At 41.7% G+C, this 21,389-nt stretch overlaps 1 protein-coding gene across 4 annotated transcripts in view; it reads right to left on the bottom strand.

Moving 5' to 3' along the window:
- Window positions 1–21,389, bottom strand: part of MSANTD1 (Myb/SANT DNA binding domain containing 1) — a 44,534-nt gene that overhangs the window by 9,115 nt on the left and 14,030 nt on the right. Inside the window, exons 1-3 of one of the 4 annotated variants that reach the window (XM_017820685.1) lie at window positions 10,310–10,402; window positions 9,626–9,890; window positions 10–294 (exon numbers count right to left, since the gene is read on the bottom strand). In XM_017820685.1, coding sequence (XP_017676174.1) covers window positions 10–294; window positions 9,626–9,879 — 539 coding nt within the window. In that variant the 5' untranslated portion in view covers window positions 9,880–9,890; window positions 10,310–10,402. Of the gene's footprint in view, window positions 1–9; window positions 295–9,625; window positions 9,915–10,008; window positions 10,050–10,309; window positions 10,403–21,389 lie in introns of those variants that run through there. The other 3 variants (XM_017820683.1, XM_017820684.1, XM_017820682.1) reach the window with 3 other exon arrangements.

The raw sequence follows: 21,389 nt of genomic DNA, 5'->3' as shown, positions 1-21,389 counted from the left end.
AGATGCTACCTCAGCTTGTAAGAAAGTAAGCTTGATGAGCTTTCTGAATGTTCATCTTCAAAGCATTCTTCCCTTCCTTCATATGTAAACTGGTTATATGGCAAATACAGCGGTGTAGACTTAGCTGATGGAGACTGAGAAGCCTCTGTCTGTGATGTAGAAGGACCTGGTTGTTGATTTTCATGCATTTTCACATCGCTGTGGTCTGTCACTTTGGATAAGATCCTATCAATGGTTTTGTAGTAAGGCCAGTCAGGTGCAACAGTTTCACTATCAGTCATGCATTTTAGTTTCCTGCAAGAAAAGGCACACAACATTAAAGCTTGTTTTCCTATAAAAGTACTTTTCACAGAGACCTATCTCAAAACAGTTGTTTTGGTCACATTTAGGACTCAAACTTTTTTAATCTCCAATGAAGCTTTTCAGGTTCTTTTCCTAGGTTTGACCTGTGATTAAAAGTTAGACATAAACCCCAAATTAAATTGAATACAAATAAAGAACATTACAACTTCTAATGGAAACAGGACTACGTTGGTGGTTGAATAATTTTTCTTTCCCTTACAGAACACCAGGCTTAACTAATCTGACAACAGTCCCTGACAACTAGAGTAGGCAACACATCACAGCCTTTACCAAACTGTGGGCAGCCGTGTCCTTCCATTCTTTGAAGAATTAATATTTGTTTTCCATATTGAATACAAGTGGCTATAAATATAATTCATATACTTTTCCTAATATTTCCTAAAAATTCTGAATTGCCTTGGTAAACATCCCAGTAATAACCATGAGATGTAGATGTCTGTTCATTTGTTACAGAATAAAGATCAGTGTAGGCAGAAGCACAGAATTTCATTAATTTACAAAAACAAAAAAGGCAAAACAAAACACGAGTAAAAGCAGTTAATAACACATTAGAAATAGCATAAACAAAAGCATTACAGTGAATGGACTGTCAACTATGACCTTATCTTTTCACATGCATTTTACTATGAGATCTATTATTCAGTCCTCACAGAAGTTTCACTGCTATCCCACTTGGTACCTTTTGTTATTTTATTTGGGTTTTATTTCGTTTTACTGAGAAATATAAAACTGAGGTGTATAGATGAATTATACATCTCAAAGAAGCTCCAGTGCCCAGGTAGAGTCGCAAACTTTATTTTAATTTGCCTTTCCCAGTTGGGATCTTGTTACTCAAAATGCAGGAAGGGAACACAACAGGAAAGGCAAGACCAATGACAAATGTTCCATTTTCATAAACCAGATTTCATTCAAATTAACAAAAAGCTGCACCAAATCTGATTCTCACAGACAGCAAGAGGTTTCCATTTGCAGAAAAAAAAGAAGGATAAAAACTATCCCTGGACACCTGGCCCAGCCCCCTTTCTTGAAGCCTTTCAGGTTTTTCCTTCTCAGAATCCATCCTGCCCACACTGGTCCTGCAAGGGATAGAATTAAATGACATGTAAACATAATAAAAATGCTGCCAAACTTAAAAGTGAGAACTTGAAGTTCTTCCTTTTAAACAGCTCTCAGCCTAGAGTAAGGGGAAATCCACTAGTGAGAAAAGAAGTTAGAAAGATTTGCTTAGATTTTAAAGCCATTTAAGGATTCTTTTTCCTGGTCCTTGCAAGGTCTGATGAGCTTTTCCAGCTATTTAGCAATGCACATCATAGTCCTGCATAGCAAAGCCTCACAGCCATCCATACTTTTATGCCCTCTATGCATGCAAAATTTTAATTTCATACATGTTTCACAACCTACTGCTGCAATTTCATAGTCAGAGAATATCTAGCACAACCTACAAATACATGCATATCCATTTAGCACAGATAGAAAATAGCTAAATAGAGGGCTGACAACAACCATCAATTGATATTGATTATTTTTAGTTCAATTATTTAGTCTACTTACATGAAAAAACATATCAATTAAACCACTATAAGCTACTAGCCAAGTCTGTCCACATGGCACATTCGTTTGCCTGTGTTGAACCCCCCAATGTATTCAAGCTGTGCTGCTTAAAACATTGCCATCCCCAGCTGCTGAGTGCAGTGCATCCACCGTGCTCAGCATCCCCACAGGTGAGATGCCAAAGGCCACATGTGAGCACAGCTCAGCCGTGCACTGCCAGCTGCATTGAGACGTCACAGGACATGGTTTGACCTGTCCCAGTATAAAACCCCTGCAGTCCTACACTTGGCATGAGCCTCCAGGCAGCTTACAAGCCAATAACAACTACTCTTTGTGCCCAGAGACCGAGCCAGTTTTCCACCCAGCTGGCAGTACTTCCATTTGGACTATAACATCCCAGCTTGGACAAAACAATGTTCTTGGAGATCACATCAAAAAGGTTTCTGCTGTCAAGCTACACAACATACTTTGCTCTACCCTCATCCACAGATCTAGTCTTTTAATCACAGGAGGCAAGTAGGTCAGTCAGATGTGATTCCCTCCTAGTAAATTCATTCTGACTATTTCCAGCCACCACCTTCTCCTTTAAGTGACTGGAAATTGCTTACAAGGCAGCTTGCTCTATGATCTTCCTAGGAGTTTAAGGGGAGATGATCAACTTTTAATTCCTGTTCTTGCCTTTTTTGAAGATTCAACAGCCTTCCTCCAGTCCCCAGGAAACTCCCTCAATCTTCACAAAACTTTCAGAGACGATTCCCAACTCAGTCCTTGTCTACTACTGATACCTCCACTGACCCTGCCCCAGGCACATCTGACAGGGAAACCTGGGCAGTGAACCCTGAAGTAAAAAAGATACTGAGTATCCTCAGCCTTATTACTTTCATCTGCTTTCACTAAATCAAATGGTGATTTTCGGGTCAACCCCCAGTATCAACACAGGCTGAGGAATGAAGGGATTGAGAGTAGCCCTACAGGGAAGGACTTAGGGGTGCTGGGTGGATGAAAGGATGGACATGACTTGGCAATGTGCACTTGTAGCCCACAAAGCCAACCATTATCCTGGGCTACAACAAAAGCAGCGTGGGCAGCAGGTTGAGGGAGGTGATTCTGCCCCTCTACTCTGCTCTTGTGAAACCCCATCTGGAGGACCACAAAAGTGCTCAGAGGAGCTGGAGCACCTCTGCCACAGAGACGGGCTGAGAGAGTTGAGGTTCTGCAGCCTGGAGAAGAGAAGGCTCCAGGAAGACCTTATTGTGGCCAAAGGGGGCCTACAAGAAAGATGGGGAGAAACTATTTAGCAGGGTCTGTTATGATAGGACAAAGGGTAATGGTTTTACACTTTAAAAGGGTAGAGAAACAGATTGCACACATAAGCTATGGATGCTCCATCCCTGGTAGTGTCCAAGGCTAGGTTGGATGGGGCTTTGAGCAACACAGTCTAGTGGAACGTGACCCTGTCCATGGCAGGGGGTTTTCAAGAGTAGGTATTTTGCCTGAGTAGGTCATTATCTTGGGTTTTTTTTGACTGAGCTCAGCTGTGCACCCAGACCCTATTTTTTCCAGAACTATGATGACTTTGAAGGAAGAGCTGCTGTTTATTATCAGCCCACAGAGCTGCAGAGTTGCAGCTATATAAACCCAGGTATTTCTCTGGCTCTCAGTGCTTTGAGTGGATACTAACTCTTCTCCTTCTGACTGCTTACCATAATTCTGAGCTAAATAAAAGGGATCACTACCAGGAGTTAGGCAAGAGAACTGTATTAGCTTAAAAGCACCACCAGCAGCAATCATCTACCCATATGGAGTCTGGCTCCTACATACAGTAAAAAGGATGAAACAGATAGAGAGATGAGAAGATAAAGGGAAAGGGAGTGCCAGTCCTTTGGAAAAGAAGTAGAAACGCTGCAGGTAGAGATAAATAGGGAGAACATTCACTGGAATAGTGGTCATGGTTTAGCTTTCTGGTAAAACAAATAACTAACTTTGTAAAATTAATATCAAGTTTCAGGGTTTACTGATTTAATTTTTTTTTTTTTTTGCAAGTACCAGAAGTTCAGAAAATCTAGTGAGACAGCTGAGAGCTTTTGCCTGCATTGAGGTAAGCATAACCCTGGCAAAACTGAAGTTTAAAATTAATTTACTGCTGTCAGTCATTACCATAACTCATCACAGCAATCTTAGCTGGTTCCAAAAGATGCAAGTTTGGTTGGTTGTTTGTTATAATGCAACATGAAGATGTTAAAAAGAAACAGTACAATATGAAGGCTAGAATGCAATAGTCCAGAAATGAGAGAGCAAGATGTGCACTTTGAAATTGGGCAAATTGCTGCCTGAGTGAGCAAAGCAGGCAGAAAAATTAGGTAAGAAACAGGGGTAAGCAGGAAAGTCAGCAGAGCCTGAGAAACAACTTCACACTGGGTTTATCTAGACCTGTTGCTCTTTTATGAGGCTCTATTAAAATCCAGCTGAGAGCAGAGGCAACTGAGAACTCTCTCCAAAAAATCAGGGAACAAAGTCAGATTTCCAGCAGACAAATATCTAAGGCATGCCAACCCAGTAATTTGAAAGGTGGTTGCTTGTCTTATTCCAGATAAGTGAATAAATTAATGGATTTTGAGATCCTACTGCCAAATTGTTCTGCTGAATGGACTGAGACAACTGTTGAGTCATTTGTGCTGCCATTGACCTTTCTGCAGGCTTTATTCTCTGTGCCTATTAATCCACTTTCTAAAATAAAATTATCATATTATGTTCTACAGAACTTTTTTAAATCATCATTATTTAGTCAGCAAAAAGCAAGCAATCTATAGCTTGCCTCTTTTTCTAGGCTTTGCTCAAAATAGTATTGCTTTTTTATTATTATTGCAGTATTTGATATTACTACTTGCCTCAAGGAATGGATACAAGATCCATCTCCTGGGGTTTCTAGGAAAAGCTTTCAAAATAAATAATAAATAGCAACTGTTCATGAACCAATGAATGGTGAGGAAGGGAAAGATGTATGAAAGTACAGTGTTAAGTTGTGCATCTGCTATAAATTATTGAAATTAAAGAGAAAGACTGTAAAATATCCAAATTCGGCTTTCTGCAGTAATTTGGCTAAACTTATATTTTATCCTTTTCTGTAACAGAGGTCAAATATTCTAGTTGCTTAAGGTTATAGAGTATAGCAACGGGTTACACAAGCAACAATGTTTAACTGCTGTCATGTACACATGGAAATAAAAAATTAGACTACTCTTATTCAAATCATGAGACTGATTCAAATTTACCAATCATTAACATTAATTGACTGTGATTCAAATCAAAGAGCAACAGCTGCATCCTGTTTTCCAGGCTTTGGGGAGGGTGATGTTTTTTAAAATAATAAATTTGCATTCACACAGTTCTTATTTTTAAACATCAGAAGGAATCAGTCAAAACTGTGGACCACTGTGCAAGCTGTACAAGCCCTGCTCCCTTTTTGTAAGCCAGTGGGTGTTGTGTCAGTGGCAATATTCTAACAGCAGATACAGCGCACTGTTACACAGTAAGATCAGCATATTAGTGGTGACAGGACAGGGCTTTCTTTTAGAAGGACTAATTACAGGTTCATATGAGCTGATAGCCCCAAGCTGGCTACATAACAAAGGAATCTGGCACATACTCTGTGTGATGCTAAACTGCAAGAGCTGCCATGCTAATCTCAGCAAAACTTTTGATGACCAGCGCATCAGAAAGCTTAACTTTGAAATCCAGGAAGCTTGACTCAGCCCTTCGTCCTTCCAAGATGGATAAATAGGGAGGTTCATGCAGCTCACTGCACAGGTGTCTTTGAAATGAAACATTAAAAACCTTGTGGCTGATCTATCCACAGCAGATATTTCAGATTTTACAGCAATGCCTAAAAGCAGAATTTTATTCAAATGCACCTGCAAAAAAAAAATTTCCTTCCACCTATGGGGCTGTGCAGTATTTTCCATCCAGTCAATTTGCACGGTGGATGAAATGGTCCCTTAATATACTGAGACTCCAGTAAGAATTATTTCAGGTCACGGTATATTTTTCCCTGAACAGTTTCCTCCAAATGCACTTGGACTACAGTCATGCAGAGGAAAACAGGAACTGCTGCCAGATCAACCCATCGTCTTGCTGCCTCACTTCTGACAAAGGTCAGTGCTAAATACTTCAAGAATGATTTTGACAGACAGCTTTTGGGGGCACATTCACCCATAAAAACACATGATTATTTTTCCATCGACAGCTAGTAATATCCTGAAACATGCTGTCTTTTATAACTCTACCTAACTGGAAGATAAACAACATCTGCATTTTTATTTAATAAATCTAATTTTTACTAAAAATAATAATAAAACAACCTGCTGCTCTCTTGGTGTCAATGATTTTCAGTGGTAATGATTTCCACATGCTTATTATGCAGTGCAATACAAATTTATATGACTTTAACTAGTTTTACATTTCTTGCCTTGCAATTCTAATAAATAACTTCTTGTATTATGGCAAAAAAATATCTGCTTTACATTCTGAAAAATAGTAGTGTACATTTTTATGCACCTCTAAAACTTCTTTATATTTCTTTGTCTTCACAAACTTTCCCATTTCTCTTAATAAAGAAAGCTTTCCACAGCTCAGCCTAACTGTGTTTTCTGAGCAACTTCTCATTCTCTTGTCGCCTCACTGAAATATAGGGCAGTCAGCAATAAACACAAGAATTCAAGGAGAAGATAATGAGATAAAATAGATTTCTATATGGCATTTTAACATCTGAATAATGTTTTTACCTCAGATGTGGAGGAATGGGATGTGTTCACGCTAAAATTGCTTTCCTGATAGATGCTCACATGCACTGAACTACACCTGAACTAACCATGTGGCAGCACAAAATCCCACACAGGATCCAAACATACCCAGAACCAGGGTGAATACTTGGGCTGGGAGCAAATTCTGAGCCTCCTGCCACCGCAGGCATGTACATAGTTGCATTAGCTGCAGCAACTGCAATAATTACTGGATAAGAAAGGCTCCTCCTCTGCTTATTCATATGTTTGTATGACTTTGACACCTTCTGCACAATAACAAAAGGCTTTCACTGAGCAGAATAAATAAAACAGTATTTACTGAACTGCCTCTTAAAATGCCATGGGATCCTCAAACTGGAAAGCACCAATAATACCTGTTTCAAGAGATGTCCCAGGATAAGACATGCCAGTGATAACACTTTTAAAACTGAACTTGGTTAAAAAGATTAGTAGAAATATTCAAGTACTGCTTTTCCTTTTATTGAAAAAATATACATATAGGTATCCATTCATATAGGTATGTGTAGCAATTTGTAGGACAGCATTTTCTGTTCCTTTATGAAATTGTGGCACATAATTATTCTAATGCAGTTCATTTCTGGCTGTCAAAGGTGGACTAGAGACCACTCCACCTTTGCAGCGCTGTAAACAGCTGCCTAAAAAAGTAAAGGACCCTGAAGTGATGGGAAGAAATAAGCACTCAGGTGCAGAGCACCCCCCTAATTCCTGCTACTGGTGCTACATTCTCCCCTGTCACACTTACTAACCCTACATAATCATTACAAATTATTATCTCAAAATAGAGCATTTTCCTACTCTCAGGATCTTCTTTTCCAGTTTATGCCACAGTACAGCGATGATGCCCAGAAATACAGTGAGGTAAAGCATCTTCCTCAACTGACCTGCAGGCACCAAAACATGGATTAAAACTCAGCTGCCTTACAGCAAAGCCAGCACTCAGTGGCCACTCACATCATTTACAGTTTCATCACAACGTTCCCTATCCTCACACAGCACCAAAAATTACCCAGAGAAACAGATATTGTAAGTCATAGCTTTTGTTTGTCCCTGTTCTCTGTACCACCTCACCTTGAATGCAAAGCACAGAGGTTTTGAACAAACAATAAAAAGATGCATTTCATATTCAAGAGTACAAAATGAAACAGCACTCTGACAGCGCAAGGCAGTTTTCTAACTCTCCAAAATTAGCATCTCAATCAATAAGCAGGGAGCTGCAATGCACTGCAAAATAGAAAGGCAGCGTGACAACATGCAACAGAAGCAATCTTAGAAGTTCACCAAAATAGAAGGGTATTTTTTTAAAGTGCAGTTTCTCACACACACACACAGAGTGCATGTATGTGAGTGATCTTATTTCTCCCCTTCCCCCAGTACAACTTTAAAGCAAAAACATTAATTAGAAAAAAAAAAAAAAAAGAGACTCTCTAATTGATGACAACACTGAAAATTTAGAACAAAGGCTGACAGAAATAACCTATTCCACTTGGCAATTACGGCACTTAAATATCGTGCGGTGTTGCTAGACACCTGTAAAATCTCAGTGCCGCGAGATGTATTTCTCAGCAGGGAGGACTGCAGATTTAGCAGACTAAGCAAAAGCCTGGTAGCCAGCAACTCCCGACTTGCTGGGGTGATGCTGGGCAAAAATTTATCTTACTTCCAGCTTTCTCGGCTACAGTCTGAGTGAAGAAAACTGTAAGGATTACAGCAGGGTTAGTAAAACATTTTGGAGACATCAGCATTTTCTACAAAACATCAGGTTTAATATTATGGCAAGTGATGTTAAACATTATGCTTGTGGATCATAGAAATGTAGAAGGACATTCAAAGTTAAGGGGTTTACAGGATTTTCCCTAGTTTTCTATTTGATGAGCAGTCTCTGCATTAAATACAGTAAGGGTGCCTTACAGAAAAGCGAGCAGTTTTAACATGGTTGCCTGCTGTAATAACCTTTTTTATTATTAATATGAGCTTTGAGGAGAGATTAAATAAAAGAGTCACATATTTGATTTTCTTGCATTACAAGCACATAGCTCAAATCACCACTCAGGATTTCCAGTATGAGGCAGTTTGTGCCTCACAGAGATAAGAATTTAAAAAAAAAAAAAGAAAGAAAAGAAAAAAGATATGGAAATATTTCTGTTAAGTTCTAATTATTTTTCTTCCTGCATACAACAAATGCACAAATGCCTCGCATTTTCTGAAGCCAACTTCCCCTCCTGCCTGCCTGCCTGTTCTTTATCATCCCCTTGTAGACACCTCCGCCCTCCCCCCGACTCCTTTGGAGCAGTATTGACGGTGCACATTGATTCTCTCTCTGCAGATATAATAGTTCTTTCACTGCTGCTGCTTATAATTATAGCAATGTGTGTCACTCAGTAATAAGACATTCAATTATTCTTGGCCCCATGAAGTGTAACCCTTCAACTCACGAGACCAAAATCTAGGAGCATCAGCCCCCCCAAACATTATTCTCTTCTAGTTTTTTTTTAACTTTGCCTTGCAATTCCGATTCTCAGTGGCCACTTCAAACTGCAGGAGTTTCCCTGCAAGGAACTGGCTTCCAAGCTATCACAATCAGTCCCCTCAGCAAAGAGCAAAAAAAAAAAATAAATCTCTTTTCCCCACTAAATACATTTCCATCCCTCTGCATCATAACAATGCCAGCTAATTTTAAAGAAACAAAGTTGTCCCAGAGTTTGACATGAAATGGGGGGAAAAATTAACAATGACGTAACAGCATTGGCAAGAGAGAATTTTAAAAGCGATATGAACAATCTTTAATCTTTTATCGACAGATTTCCTCTAGGAGACTTCTTTCTGAAAGGCAAAAATCACTGCGCCGTCCCTGCTAAAATCTCTTAAAATAAAAAGAATGAACTGAAGCTTACCTGTACTGGAATGTCATATTTGTAATTTTTATCTTTATTTCCTCTCCGTGGCGAATTTCTCCAGTCATTTCAAAGAGTTTGTTAGCCATTTTCTCATAAACTTTGGCATTCCTTTTAGTTTGTTTCAGCTCATCAAAAAATTCTTCCCAAACCAGCATTAAACCTCTCATTTCTGCATCAGTCCAGTTCCTGGCCCTCCTGTGTTTCTCAGTCTGAGAAGAGACAATGTAACTGGGAATTTCTGCTGCAGCCATTGCTGACTGACCTAAAAGGGTTTTAAAAGAGGACACTTAATATAGATTGAGTTTTTAGTTTAGGTTTTTTGTAGTGCAAGACATGCATATGTGGATAAAGAATTTGAATGACAACAGAACATATGAAACCTTTTTGCAACAGCTTGAAGCTTGAGTGCACAAAATGGGGCCTACATCTGACAGGCAGGAATTTAGTTAAAAGCTTTTAAACAGAGAAACGTCATTTTGATGTCACGTTTCCATAGCAACAGAGCAACTGCATAAGCTACAACAACAAAAACCTTTTAACTGAAAGCCAAAGAATCAGGACAAAGTTGACAGGCCATCAATATTAAAGCTTTTAAACACTTTAGGTTTAACAAAAAAAAGATCTATGCAGCCTTTGAGAAGCTACTTTTAAGTTTCTACTTCTTTTTTAGCTTTCCCTTACCTTTTAGGCAGACAATCTGCTAGCAGGGGGTCATGGTCGCCTGAACGAGCTTTTAAGTTGCGCCTTGACAGACTCTCTAGGAGGTTGCAAGGACTGAGGCCATGTACACAAAAAAAAAAGCTTTTTTTTTTGCAAAGATATTCTGCAAAAAGAATCAGCCAGCTTTATGAAAACTATACATCTCTAAGCTAATAAATGTTTAAGCAGGCAGGCTCATTAAAAAGGAGCCTGCATCTGGGTTTTAGACCATGCACAAAATAGTATTTAAGTGTTTAAATATAGAGAGAAATGTATATAAAATTTCAATATAAAGCCACTTTTTTCCCTGAGATGTTTTGCTGCTGATAAGCACACACTGCAGTCCTGTCAGTATGAATTTGCCTTTGTAGGTATGTATTACTGTATGTGTATTTTGTATTCCTAGTAATTTAGATGCTATTTATGCAGCCTGTGTTCTGCCTTAGGACTGCAGCAGAAGCATTTCACCTGCTTTATGGGCAACCTAAAAGGATTATTCAATGAGTTAAAAAAAGGCTGTGAGATGCTTAGAACTGCGAATAAATTGCTTTGCTGTAAACCAAGCATTTTGAGCTGGGGTTTATATAGGGCTAAATTCTGCCAGCAGTTATACCAGAGAAGAACCGCTTATTCATTGTATTAAATACAAGCAGTGGGCCAAATCCTGCCACTCTTACACTCCTGCAATCTGACAATAATCTTTCACAAATGAGGGAGATGCAGGAACTGCATTAATTCCAGCAGTACAACCAGATAAAGAAAAAGATGTGCATTTGCTACAGTCCCAATTGAATCGTGTTATGTAAAATATAAATAAATAAACCACGGACCCTTCTTATTATTATTTTTCTGTTTCAGCATATAACAGCAATAACGACCTCACTGCAGGGCATTTCCTGAAGATTAATGGCAGGCAGGGGTTAATGGCCTGAGGCTCACCCAGTCAGTCGTTAATCCCCAGGAAATGTTCTGTGCCTCAATCCTTAATGCTTAAGTATCCTATAAATTGTAAGTCTTCTCATAACCACATCCTTGATCTTAACAATAGTTTAAAAATGCACAGCTTGGTTTGCATCCTAGAGATGGCAAAGGGAGCACATAATGTTCCTTAAAGGTACACTAGTGATATTTGTAGTATCATTGCCTTCTTTCTATTTTATTTATTCTACTGTTTATTACAAGAGGCACAACAGCATACCACAGAATAAGGGAAGGGGGTGGTGGGGGGAATCACATAAACTGTACATAGGAACTTCCACTGATACAACCCTGAACGTCTCTGTCAGAAATATACCTGCTGAGTCACTGCCTTCCTAAGGAAAAAAAAAAAGAGAGAGAGAGAAATAATAAAAAAAAAATCCCCTAGCTTCCAAATAACTGCTTTTAACTACTAATATGACAGCCTAGCAACTATTACCTTTAAAAATGTGTAAATAGCAGCATATGTTGTGATGATGATCTTGCATGGTTTGTCTCTTGGGTGGCCAGCTGGGAGACATCACATGATCAGGGGACAGATGGTGGTCAGAAGAGGATCAGCTGATGACACATTCATTTTATTAATTTATTGTTTTGTTTTGAAATTCTCATCACTTAACCTTGGGCTCCAGGCAGCTATGTTAATAAAACCGTACTGAACTGAGCTGCCTGCAGTCATAGCCAGTGGCTGGGGATCACCAGGACACGTTTAAGGAACCAACGCAGTGTCTGAGAAGAAAATACCATCGCTCTGGGTCTGACTTGGGACCAATGCATGCTACTGCAAAGCCAGGCTTGCTTCTCAACCTTTAATCATCCAGTAGAGGTTTGTTTTTCTCCTCCAGACTTTAATCCACCAAGGTTCTGAAAATGCTGATTAACACCACTGAAACCCATAGCATGATATACACACACATTGTAAAAACCAAGAGACACATGTGATCCCTGCTTTAAAACTATTTTTAATCCAGTTTCAACTGTAACAACCAGGACAGGGTGGGTGAAAACCTTTCCAGCTGCAACAAGTTCTTTTTGTTGTAGTCCACAACTATTCCTTCCCCTCTCCATCCACATGTGCCTGGCATATGTGCGGCTGCTCCTTGTGCTTCACACTGGCCCCCAGACCCAAACCCAGGATCCTGCAGGAAGGGGGTGGTTGTTTCCCTGTGAAATTCACATCTCAACTTTTCTATACCCTGTTTTCTATTAGTATACTTGACAGATTGATATAGTGGTATAGTGCTATTTAACATCTGTTAAATAAAAGAAATGCTTTCTAATAATACCTCCATTATTCCCCTCCTCTCAGCACCAGAAGGTGAATCTAAGTTTCAAGGACTCAGGTTTTATCCCCTCCTCTGAGAAAATAATTGATATTAATTATGGAGACCCCGCATGCCTCCTCTACCTCGCTGAAGCACACGTGCCAAGTGGTTGATAAAAGTGACTGTTTTCCTATACAGAGCTGAAAGCAAGAGAAGTTTCTTTTATCCCCAGATAATCCCTGCAGTCTTCACTAGAACCAGGGGATGGAAAAGACACCTCTCCGGGCTGCACCTCTCTCTGATGGTGTTCTGTAGAAGTGTGCAGTTCCTGGGAGTCACTAAGTCCTTGTCCTGGTCCCTGAGTTGGGACAAACAGCTAAGACAGGACCAGCAAACCCTTAGGGGAAGAGCAGCCCTGCAGCAGCAAGAGCTGTCCCTTTCCAAGATGGGGGCATTGGGAGGAGAAAGTCAATTAGCACTCAGCTGCTTCTTGCCCCTCTCAAGCTAGAGGCCAGTCAAGATTTGTCATCTGCCTCAACGACTCGCTGGTCACTAAACCAGAGTTACTGCTGGCATGACAAGCTGCAACTCAGCTGGACCAAAGGCACTGATATCCCTCATCAACTCCACTCTGATATCTCTGCTGATGGCACAGTCCTCCAGCACCAGCTTCCTCAAGACCAAGGACCAGTCTGGAACCAAATACCCTGCAAGCAACTGAAGCTCTAACTGTTCTCATCAATAAAATAAGGATGTTAAGGTCTTGGAAACCAATGATATACTTAGCAGAGCTACTGAGTACACCTCTGTAGATTACTTTCCTCTGCAGGAGAAAGCTGTCTTCTTCACTCTCCTTCTCACCCCAGTTCCTCCTCTGATGAGCACTGCCGTGACAAATCCAGAAGATGTTCTTATGAACACCAATCTCAGTGGGCTTGAGGATCTCACTCGTGCCTTTCCTTTCAATTCACACCTGCTCCTGAGAGCTAAGGAACATGAATTTAATGATCCTGTTGCAAATCTGTTCTTCATATCATCTGTCTAAACACTCTACCTTTTTTTGCAATTATTATATATCAATTGAATAATAGCTCTCACAGCTGTTCCATCTTTCACAGTGATCTCTACAGATAACAAACCCCAAACAAGGTGGAAGGTTTTATAATTTGCGATGTGGATCTAATGAACTTTTCCTATAAATGTTATCACAGAGTTCAAACAACTCCATTAATCCTAACGCATCTGTTGACTACACTTCGGGTGATCTGTGCTAACCAACCCTGTATACAGCCTTCAGCTTTGCAAGTATGGGCTAATGCATGCCAAACAAAACTTCCTTTAGCCAGGTTTTAGGGAATGGTGTTTTCCCTTCTGTTTGCAGGGGAATAACGGCTCTAGTCAATCACTGGAGCCCAACCCACAAACTGTGAGCAATTACACTGTGGTTACAGAAGAGCATGTCTGATCCTGCTGATGAGGACTGCGGTAGAAGTCAGGCAGATGCTTCTTGGCAAATCAGAATTTATTCCATTAGGATACAAGAAATTTCTGCAACTTCTCCTAAATGTACTTCCATGTCTGAAACCCACACGGGAGCTGTCGATAGGGCTGCTGACACACAGACCACTGCCTTTTTCGATTTCAGAAATGGAAGCACATTAGCTTTGGTTCAGAAAAGTCTAGAGGCTAACTAGCAGCAAGCACCCTTTCAGGCAGCACCTTGGAGCTGTGACACTAGGAGGAGGAGGTCCCCTCTGAAGGGTCATCAGATGTGTCACCCCTTGAAGGCACAGGTCCAACTCTAAAACGCAGAACATTTTGTAATGTCTTAAATACATATAACTAAAAAACCAAACCAAACAAACAAACAAAGCTGCTTTCACCCTTCTGCATTTGGGGCAAGCCACTGAAAGCGAGACCGTCCAAACCAGAGACTGGTCACTGCTCCTCGCAATCCTCCAGTCTGGCCCACCAGGAGTGTAACATGGGGGCAACAACAAATCTTGAAACTGGATAGTGACTGAAGAGAACGTGTTCATCCTCTGGCCATTTCAGTGCAGACACACCTTAGTAACTCTTCTTAAAAGGGTGTACTAGTATGTATGTGTTTGTCTAAAAACAAAGCATTTGGAGTTTGCATTGCACTGGAATACTATGTTTTAAGTTTAAAAAGCTGCATGTGTTGGGAGGCTGTCTCCTGCCCCACATTTTGCTATCCACTGGGCTAAAACGCCCACTTTCTCACAGAAAATGATGGGTTTAGTGTCTCTGATTGCTGCCCACTGCAATTTGCAAAGATGGTTAAATGCAATGCAGTACAGACAGACTGGGGAACGAGATGCTGGAGAGCAGATCTGTGGAAAGGGACCTGAGAGTCCTGGCCAATGGGAAGTTAAATATGAGTCAGCAGTGCCCTGGCAGCCAGGAGGGCCAACCCTGTCCTGGGGGGCATCAGGCAAAGCATTACCAGGTGGGCCAGGGAGGGGATTGTCCTGTTCTGCTCTGCACTGGGGCAGCCTCACCGTGAATATTGTGGCAGTTTTGGTCATCAAAATATACGAAGGATATTAAGCCATTAGAGAGTGCCCAAAGGAGGGCAACAAGGATGGTGAAGGGCCTTGAGGGGAAGCTGTATGAGGAGCGGCTTAGGATACTTGGTCTGTTCAGCCTGGAGAAGAGGAGACTGAGGGGAGACTTCACTGAGATCTTCAACATCCTCATGAAAGGAAGTTGAAGAGCAGGCACTGATCTCTTCACTCTTGTGACCAATGACAGGACACAAGGGAATGGTGTGAAGTTGTGTCAGGGGAGGTTTATGCTGAATATTAGGAACAGGTTCTTCATCCAGAGGTTGGCTGGGCACTGGAACAGGCTCCCCAGGGAAGTGGTCACAGCACCAAGTGAGACAGAGTTCAAGAAGCATTTGGACAATGCTCTCAGACACATGGTGTAACTCTTGGGGTGGTCCTGTGCAGAGACAGGAGCTGGTCTCGATCCTTGTGGATCCCTTCCAACTCAGGATCCTCTATGATACTGTGATTCTCTATGAGACAAGAAATACTCTATGAGATACTTTATGGGAGAGGAAACACTCTTCCACTACTTCTGAAAATCTTGGCCAGAGAAGGTAGGCAGGGACAGGTGATCATAGAGGAGAAGTTGCCTTCTTTTCTCCTCCATTAAACCAACATGGCAGTGAAACTGTTGTGCTGAGGAGAGTGCTAGAAATGAGAAGCTCACCTTGAGGTAGGGAAGCACCTCACAGGCACTGTAGCTGGGCTTAGGAACTCCGGTAAGGTCCATGCACCATTCAGTCTGCCAGTTTCCTTAGGTGCTGGAATCATGTGGGTTTGTAAAGGCTCAGAATCTACAGGAAACCATAAGGCTGTTGTGAACACAGAGCCATGAGGTCAGTGTTGTAGAACTGTACACAGACACAGCTCATGCTGTCCTAGGACCTGGGAGGGAAGTTTAACCATACAGCAGCATTTGTAAAGGAAAGCCAAAGCTACCCAAACTGCAGGAGGTCCTATTGCAAATACAGAATGAAAAAAAAAATTATTCAGGCTAAGTACAGTAGGTGTGTCGAGATACATAAAAAAAGGACAGTCTCTTTCCTCAGAGGGTCTGCAACTAAACTGGGGCATGCCACAAGGGAAACAAACAGGAGAGACCAGAAGGGACAAGTGACAGCAACACATTACTGAGCAAAAGACATGGCATGGCTGAATAGCTTTTATGGATGTCTAAAATAAATAATACCTGCAAACAAGTCCAACAACAGAAATGGGTGCTCTGGAGGCGGCTGGCTGAGGAGAAGGCACCCTGGCTGATGTGGGGCAGAGAAGATTTTGATATGACAACACTTAGAACAAAAAGAACAAGAAAAACAAATGTTTTCACACAAAAGCCCTGCCACAGGGTTGTCTGAATGACTGGTTTCCCTGATGGTGGAGTGGGGCACTGGGCAGCCCAGGACGGTAGTCCAAGAAGGTGCAGGTGAGCTCGAGGAAGCTGGAGGGGTTTTTTATTTCATTTTGCAAGACAACATCCTGCTTAAATTTCACTGTAATCAGAACATTTCCCAAAAGCATTTTGATCTTGCTGAACTGGCAAATTCTGACCAAAAATATCTCCTTTGCCTATTTTAGTAGTAACCATGGAAGCCAGCTTTGTACAGACATTCAGTTGGAGAGAGGATGGCAAGAGACAGTGAGGTGAATGCAGACAAGCTGGGAAATGAGGCTTCAGCAGTTTTTGTGGTCAGATCAGGAAGCATTAGCAGACAAGGGAGAGAGCTGGAATTTTGTGGGGTTTTATAAGAAGGAGCTCATGGACTGCAGGGAACCCAAAGAATTCACTGTTTGGAGAAACAAGGTATGGACTGGTATATTGATAGTGATTAGATTAAAATTTACAATACTAAGAATTTTCTTTAAATTACTTTGTATTTTTTTAAGTTTAGCAGAAACACAGACACTCATGCTACAGACCCTAGTTTAGCATATTGAGGAGGGGAAAAAAATCCCTTGTGTCCAGAAGGTACAAATAATCACTGCCCAAACGTCTGGCACTTACAATACATGCAGGCAGGATGCCAAATTGGATGGACTTTCAATCACACATGTTCCTAAATTTTCAAGCATACAGGGAGAGACGGGCAATATTCTCAAAAATTTAGTTATATAATGTTGAAAGCAAAAGACATCGGTCCTACATGTGTCACACTCCCAGTTCAATTTATAGCAAACAGAGAATTTCTGAGATTTCCTTACTCTTAAGAAAACATTTGAGGATCCTTAGCATACAAAACAACCCATAGTATCAGACATACTCCTTTTCTGGCAAGGAAGCAACAAACCATATTACAATGAAAATCACTGAGTTCCCAACGAGTGGTTTCCCAAATTCCACTTGAAAGACATTATTTTGGCCCTGCTTACTTACAGGGGTTAGTCAATAAGTCCTCTTGCCCATGTTTGGTTTTTAGCATGTTTTAGCAAGCTACTTGCTGAAGTGTCTAATTCATTAAAAACTGCTCCTAAAATGCTATGAAAATATTGCTCTTTAAGAAGAAAATTCCTCTAGAGAACCTGTTCCAAGCAGTTCACTTTAGACATAAACCATGAGTTAATCCAGTTTGGATTTGAGTTGTATCACAAAAGAAGAAAAATAATCCCTGTTGTGCAGGAGTCTGCCCTGTGCCTTGTGCTGAGTGACGTTCCCATGACTCAGCAGGGCAGGAGAAAAAAGCCGTGTCACGAAAAAACAGATGACAGCAGCTCCTTTGAGCGCAGTGCTGTACACAGCATCGCTTCTCCCCCAGCAAGAACTAATGCTGCTGGTGTCATCCCTTCCCAGCAGCAGCATAAAAGGTAGTGATATTTAAATAAATGCTTGGAGGAGGTTATCGATTCATTGATCCATTAGCGAGAAGCCATTCCCCAGATTCCAACAGAGGAGAGGGAGCGAAGCGCAGGGAGCTTGGCACTGGTGCAGCACTCCAGCTAAATGAGTTTCTGCAGTGTTGTGGTAACAGGCATTAGAGTTGTGTTGAATAAATGGGTTCTAGCTTGCTGTTCTTCCAGAAAGAAGAGCGGTGTGGGCCCTTTTCCAGCAACCTCAGAGAAACTGCAGCGCAAATTGCTGGCAGTTCCCTGCCAGAAGCCCAGCCTCGCTGCTCAGAGTTTGCTACTGGCTTGGCAGCCTTCTGCATCCACCTCACAGCTGTTTGCATCCCCACACTGTCTCTCCCTGGCTTCCTGCCAAGGCTGGCAAGGGATGTGGGGAGGCTGGACCAGCCCCTTGCCCTGAACCCACAGCCACACTCCAGGTGAGCCCAGCAGCTCCCGGGGAACACCTCGCACAGGCTCATCTCAGCGGGGGACAGTGATGGAACCAAGTCCTGCTGCTCTGCAGTTTAATCAGCCACAGGTTTTGAAAATAAAAAGCATTAAAATTCAAAGATGTCTGCCAAGTCAAGAAAGGCAGGAGCTTCTCCGACTGTCCTGCACTTCTGCTTGGAAACCCCACACTTCCCTCAGCTGCGGCCCTTTCTCCCCCGCAGGGGTTCGCTCAGCTCTCCAGCCCCTTGGAGGATAATTTAAAGATTTAAAAAAAAATATTTCAGATAAAATATTTAGGGCACAGGAGATTTTCGTATCAGTTCATAAAAGATTTAAATACTAAAATGTAAATGGTGTTTTGGGTATTACTGCGAGGCAGCCTCAGGAATGGAAATTCAAGAAAAGCATTGCAACCTATAAAGTTCAGACGATACTTGTAAAAGCCTGCCTGATCTGAGAGCTGCCAAAAAGGTCAGTAAAACTAAACTCACCAGCATCCTCATGCCGTGATAGCCAAAGACCTTATCTACTTAAGTGGTTGCTAATGGAAGTTAAGACCATACAAGAGGCAGATGCCATTTCTGGGACAGGTTGCCAGCAACGTCACCCATCCCACAGCATTCGTGCCTTTACAAGGGAAGCATAGACAGCTTCCAAGGAATTGAATTAGAAGTATCACACAGCACTTTACTCCAATACCATGCTCAAAGTGTTTCAGGGAGCTACTGATGGGGCTCATGAAGTCCTGTGTGGTCTGTGTTTGCAAATCCTTACCCCAAAAGGATGGCTCCTGCCTTTGTGCAGATGATCAAAACTCTACAGCTACTAGGACACTGAGTAGCAGCTCCAAGACAAACACAGTATTGGGAACTTAAGCATTAGCTCTCACATCTTGTGATAGGCAGGAGGACCTATGTCAACACAGAAATGTTTATTGCAATATGCATGTAACATTGCCCCTTTTGACACAGTGGTTTGCGGTATCAGGGTCTTGTGATCCCTCTTGTTTTAAGGATGCACAGTCTTGTTCCATGGACATCCCATGGACATCCAGGAGGAGTCACCTACCACATCCAAGTGTGTCTCTCTAACCAGCCTTCTCCCTTGGGATTCAATATCTTTCACTGCCTCTACCATAAGCCTGTACTGCAATTGATGTTATGTTTGTCATTGACTCCTGGCTTCTTCCAGCTGTTTTCCCCCTCCCATTGTCTCTCTGCTGTTTATCAGACACAATTCTGCTCCAAGCACTCCGCAGGCACCAGGGTTCAGTTTATATTTCAGCCTTAGTGTGCTGCTCTGATCCAGGTATAATCTCCTATTGTTTCAGCTATCACTAAACCAAGGAGTGTGTATGTGTTTCCTCTCTTCACTACAGTGCAAAGCTGCCAGCAAACCTATCAGCCCACAGACCAAAGAAACTTTTTCTAGCTGCCACACTCAGGAGCAGCATTCTGACAAGCCTGAGGAAGCCGATCTGCCTCCTTTCATAAGTTCTTCTGAACTAATTGATGCCCACAAACCACTTTCAGATGAAAACATCTCCAGGTCCAAGACCAGGTGTCCAAAACCACCAGAGATTTTTAAATCCTCCCTGGTGCTTTCCATTCAATGTGGCATTCAGTGTTGTAAACCAGAGGACATGCCTCAAGTAAGTGTAGGTCTGCGCAGGGAAAAGCAGTATCATTTGCTTCCTTATAAATGCCACTGCAGTGTGGTTACTCATAGAATCATAGAACATCTCAAGTGGGAAAGGACTCATCAGGATCTTCAAGTTCAACTCCCTGCTGCTCACAGGAGTACTGAAACCACGTAACTAAGAGCGTTGTCCAGACACTCTTCGGACTCTGACAGGCTTAATGCCGCGACCACTTCCCCGGGAGCCTGCTCCAGTGACTGATCACCCTCTCAGAGAAGAATCTCTTTCTAACGTCCAACCTGAACTTCCCCCGATGCAGATTTGGATGTAAGCAAAGCTAATACTACCAAAAGGAGTGACAGGGTACCTGCCACCATCCATTTCTCAGCTGAGTCGATCATGCAAATGCAATCAACAAGATTACTTTAAATTATGGATTAACTGGCCTCAGTTCGCCTGTGGCAGATTAGCAAACACTCAAATGACTCTTTTTTGGCAGAAAAGCTGCCTCCAGTAGGTCAGCAAAGATTATTCTGAATAGTAACAAAACTGAGGAGCTAACAGACTGGATTTTCAGTACTGCAGAACCTACCTACTTCCAGCCCAACTCCACAGGGTGTGAGGCATATGCAGCTTAAATAAGAAACCTAACCCAGATGTTTGAGGAGGGAGTGCAGACCTGAAGTGAAGTGTATGGAACCTAAAACCACACAGATGAAGGAGATATCCAGCATGAAGATGCCTGTACAGACAAGCTGTCTGAAGGGAGTCTGTGGCAGATGTGACCGGCAGTGGGAATTCTTATTCTGTTCATCCCTTAACATTCAGGTGACAGATTTCTCCAGAGCCAAAAGGAGCACTTCTGAATCCCCACGTTCTAAGCAAGTCTTCAGTTGCTCAGAAGGCTGGGATTCTTTAGTTATAAAAACCAGTTTTAATGACTGTAGAATCAGAGACCTAAACAATGAAACAAGGAACTACAATCTGACTGCAAAGAAACAAGAATAAACAATTTACAGAAAACCAAGCCATTTCACAGGACAGTGTCTCACTCATTTTAATAAAAGTGGCCAATGTTTTCCATTGTCTGTGCAAACAGAAGGCAGTGGTGCATTTCCCAGGGGAGGCGCTCTTGTGCAACTGTTTATTAGAGGCAATCAGTCAACTCCAAAGGACTTAAAAATTCAGTCCTATTCTCCCCCACCTCAATCACCTTATGGTAAAAACTACTTTGACTGGCTTTAGCTCCTATTTTGCTGTGGATTTTAAGGAGCTCACCAGCCTGATCCACAAACCTTCCCAATCAAGGGCAAAACAAGTCTGACTGCTTCTTG

Source organism: Lepidothrix coronata, unplaced genomic scaffold, assembly GCF_001604755.1.
Source record: "Lepidothrix coronata isolate B3197 unplaced genomic scaffold, Lepidothrix_coronata-1.0 Scaffold85, whole genome shotgun sequence".
Taxonomy (NCBI): domain Eukaryota; kingdom Metazoa; phylum Chordata; class Aves; order Passeriformes; family Pipridae; genus Lepidothrix; species Lepidothrix coronata.
Note: the sequence above shows the minus strand (reverse complement) of the source record. Positions and strands in the feature narration are given on the sequence as shown.